At 52.7% G+C, this 3,318-nt stretch overlaps 2 protein-coding genes across 2 annotated transcripts; both read left to right on the plus strand.

Moving 5' to 3' along the window:
* Positions 1–207: 207 nt before the first annotated feature.
* Positions 208–1,365, plus strand: VDBG_06337 (riboflavin aldehyde-forming enzyme; the record flags this gene model as incomplete). The annotated part of the gene is made up of 3 exons (XM_003003848.1): positions 208–598; positions 655–763; positions 999–1,365. The coding sequence occupies 3 exons, from the start codon at positions 208–210 to the stop codon at positions 1,363–1,365; spliced, it is 867 nt and encodes a 288-aa protein (XP_003003894.1).
* A 1,426-nt stretch (positions 1,366–2,791) lies between these two features.
* VDBG_06338 (predicted protein) lies at positions 2,792–3,166 on the plus strand (the record flags this gene model as incomplete). The annotated part of the gene is made up of 1 exon (XM_003003849.1): positions 2,792–3,166. The coding sequence occupies one exon, from the start codon at positions 2,792–2,794 to the stop codon at positions 3,164–3,166; it is 375 nt and encodes a 124-aa protein (XP_003003895.1).
* Between the last annotated feature and the right edge of the window lie 152 nt (positions 3,167–3,318).

Raw genomic sequence — 3,318 nt, forward strand, 5'->3', positions numbered from 1 at the left:
CCCCTCGTCCACATCTTCAAATGCACACCTCGTGAAGGAGCAAATTCCTCCTTTCCTACTCTCCTGTCTTCATCAACCTATTCACCTCACTCTCTTTGTTTCTGATCCGCAAGCTGGAAGCCCTTCGATTTCGTCGTTATTTTCATTCAAACAAGCACGCAAGTTCACGATCTTGTCCTCTTCTTCATCCCCCCGTCCCTTTACATGATGTTCTTCCACACATCACTCGTCACTCTGGCTGCTGCCTTCGCTCTCGTTGTCTCTGCTTTCTCTGTTCCTCTGGACTCGGAGATGGCACTGTCAATCGCCAATACTGAGCGAGGTCTCAACGGCCTGGGTCCCCTTACCTGGGATGTCGAGCTTTCCAATGCCGCCACCAACTGGGCCAGCTACCTGGGTGAGGTTGGTGGCGTTGTCCATGCAACTGAAGCTGAGCGCCCAAACCAGGGCGAGGTCATTGCCCACTACACCTCGACTTCCCCTGACGACGCCTCAGCGCACCCCATGACCCACGCCATGGTGGACTGGCTTGCTGAGCGCGTCAACTATCCCCCCGGCGCGGTCATTGACCAGAACTCTGGTCCCTACATCCACTGGTGTAGGCACAGCGCTGATTCGCCGTTTAGTATAGCGTTTACTGATGAATCCATGTAGCGCAGCTCGTCTGGTCTACCGCAACCGCCATCGGATGTGGCTTCAACCAGTCCCATCCGTCATTTTTTGATACTTTTGTTGTCTGTCGTATTTCTCCCGAGGGTAACATGTGAGTGCACTGGTTATTCGCCTGTTTTTCTCTTCTGCTTCCGACGTTGGGTTCCCTCCTTGTTCTCATGGTGCGCGCGAAACAAAAATGGGCAACATGCCATTGCATCACAGAATCCCACCAATCGTACCCAATTCATCTCCTTCCATCGACATGGAGCAAAAGTCCGTCTGTGGAGGGGCCACGGAAACCGCATTCATCACCTTGCATTTGAGCTGACTCTTCGCCCACGCAGCATTGGACAGCCTCCCTTTCCGTCGACCACAACCAAAATCACACGCCGTCAGGACACCTCCTCCGGCCCATTTGAGGGTGAAATCACCCACTATACTACTGGACTTGGTGCCTGTGGCTATGACGATACAGGTGCTTCTGGTATCGTCGCCCTATCGCACGAAAAGATGGGTGCTCCGTCCAACGGCAACCCGCTTTGTGACCGGCGAGTGCTACTTTCCGCCAACGGCAGAACTGTGGAGGGCAAGGTTCGCGACAAATGCATGGGATGTGCCATCAAGAATGTCGATGTCAGCGAGGACATATTTATCGCTCTCTACGACGACCTTGGTATTGGGCGTGGCTCCGTTACCTGGGAGTTGATTTGAAGCACTTTCTAGCCGGCATATCTGGCTTACATGACACTACGCGATGCCCGCGAGGAGCTCGGAAGAGGCGCATCTCAAAGCATAACCTCAAAATATGGGACGAATAGTGAAGAGGTACACAAAGCGGGAAATAGCTGAAGGATCTCACTGTTGTCGTTGATGTAGCCGCAAAGTCGACTATTGACAAGAACTGATACTTGAACTCATGGTCCCGCAAACTTGTGCCGTTGACAGTGCTTTTTCCTTGAGATTTCATGATGTGTCTTTCGTCAGATTAGATAATTGCTGTGTGTGATCATGGTGCATGAGCAGTCTTGGTTTGGGTCAGGTGGTCCAGCCGTCGGCAAAGTGCAGGGGATCCCGTCAGACGAGATCGGGAACCTAACATGGATGCCGCCCAACTAAACTTTGGCCTGTGCTTCGAACCTTCGTCCACCAATGTAATGACATAGAACACGTCGTCTCCCACACTTGGATACAAGTCGGCCTTGATGTCACGGCCTCCAGCCTCCCTTTCTTCAAAAGTCTGTTACCCCGCCTGGTCGGGACGATGGCAACATACTCACTACAGTAGTAAAAGGGCTGAAGACTCCCTAAAAAGTGGCCCCGATTAACATCCTCTGTTCCAATCGTCGTGGACAGTGGGTAGCACGCATTAGCTTGTGGCTGCCGAAGAGACCTTGACCTCACGGGTCTTCGTACCGGCAAGAAGCCCGGTCGCACCACGTCTCATGTCACCCCAATAGCACACGTCAGGTCCTAAAGCGGGACTCGGTCAGGGCATGACAGAACAGCTTAGCCCCTTGAGCAACATCTTGCGCAAGGCCACCATTCAGAAGCAGGACACTTCAGCAAATCGGATGACGTGGATCAATCCACGCTAGTCTTTGAGCCTCTGAACTTGAAAGTACGATAAAAACTAGTTGTCCTGGTGAGGTAGGAAACGCTTCCCGCAGGATCTTTGACGAAGCACAGCAGCTGACGGTATTGCAGTGTCATCTCTGCAGTGCCACGTCCGTCCAGGATCCTTGTGTGGACATGCCTCGACATTGAGGAGTCCAACAAAAAGGTCTGATCCGGGGAATCCACTTTCAGTGATGAAGGTCAGGCAACGTGAAACTCGTTGACGGGCATTGGTCGTCACACAGTTCACGAAGGCGGCCCACAGGTCGTTCTAGGCCAAAGGGGAAGCGGTCAAGCGAACAAAATTGGAGCCTTGTTGGAGAGACAAAAAGATGTACCACCAGGGCCTTTCGAACGACAGTAAAACCCAGTGCTACAGAATTAACAGAATCGCGCCGACTATAAAAGGACCATCTTCAACCCAGGAGCAAGTTGTGAACTATCAAACCCTGGACTCATCAATCATCTTGAGAATATCAAGTCTAAATATTGAGATAAGATTAGTTCTTGTCTTTCGGCAATTATGCACTTCTCTACCATTCTCGCCGGCTGCGGCACCCTGTTTAGCTTCACTCTCGCGTCTCCAACTTCTCCGCTGCTCGCCGCTCGTGATGACACTGTCAGCTTCGCTGTCTTCACCGATAGTAATGGCGAAATCGAGTCCTTCAAAAACGCTGAAGCTCTGGGCGTCGATGTTTACGGCCCCATCCCCGACGACGGCGTCGTTCATGCCGATCATGTCACGGCCGAGCCTGGCACCAAGGCCTGGGCCTGGATCCGCGCCCAAGCCGATATTGACTGGACCAAGGTATCCAAAGACAAGCGAGACGCGGTGTTGAAGAGGCAGGGATGGGCGAACATTGGGATCGGCATGTATGCCCAGGACAACTGTGAGTGACAACCTCGTCTCATCCAGGCGCTAGACCCGCTCCGCGAAACGAATAGATGATTGACAGCCCCGGGACAGGCGGGGGCCAGGCGTCGTACTTTGACAATGTCGAATATGGCACTCATCACTTTGATGTCGTCAACTACTACAGCATCGGCATC

This window comes from Verticillium alfalfae, genomic scaffold (assembly GCF_000150825.1).
Source record: "Verticillium alfalfae VaMs.102 supercont1.7 genomic scaffold, whole genome shotgun sequence".
NCBI classification, from domain to species: domain Eukaryota; kingdom Fungi; phylum Ascomycota; class Sordariomycetes; order Glomerellales; family Plectosphaerellaceae; genus Verticillium; species Verticillium alfalfae.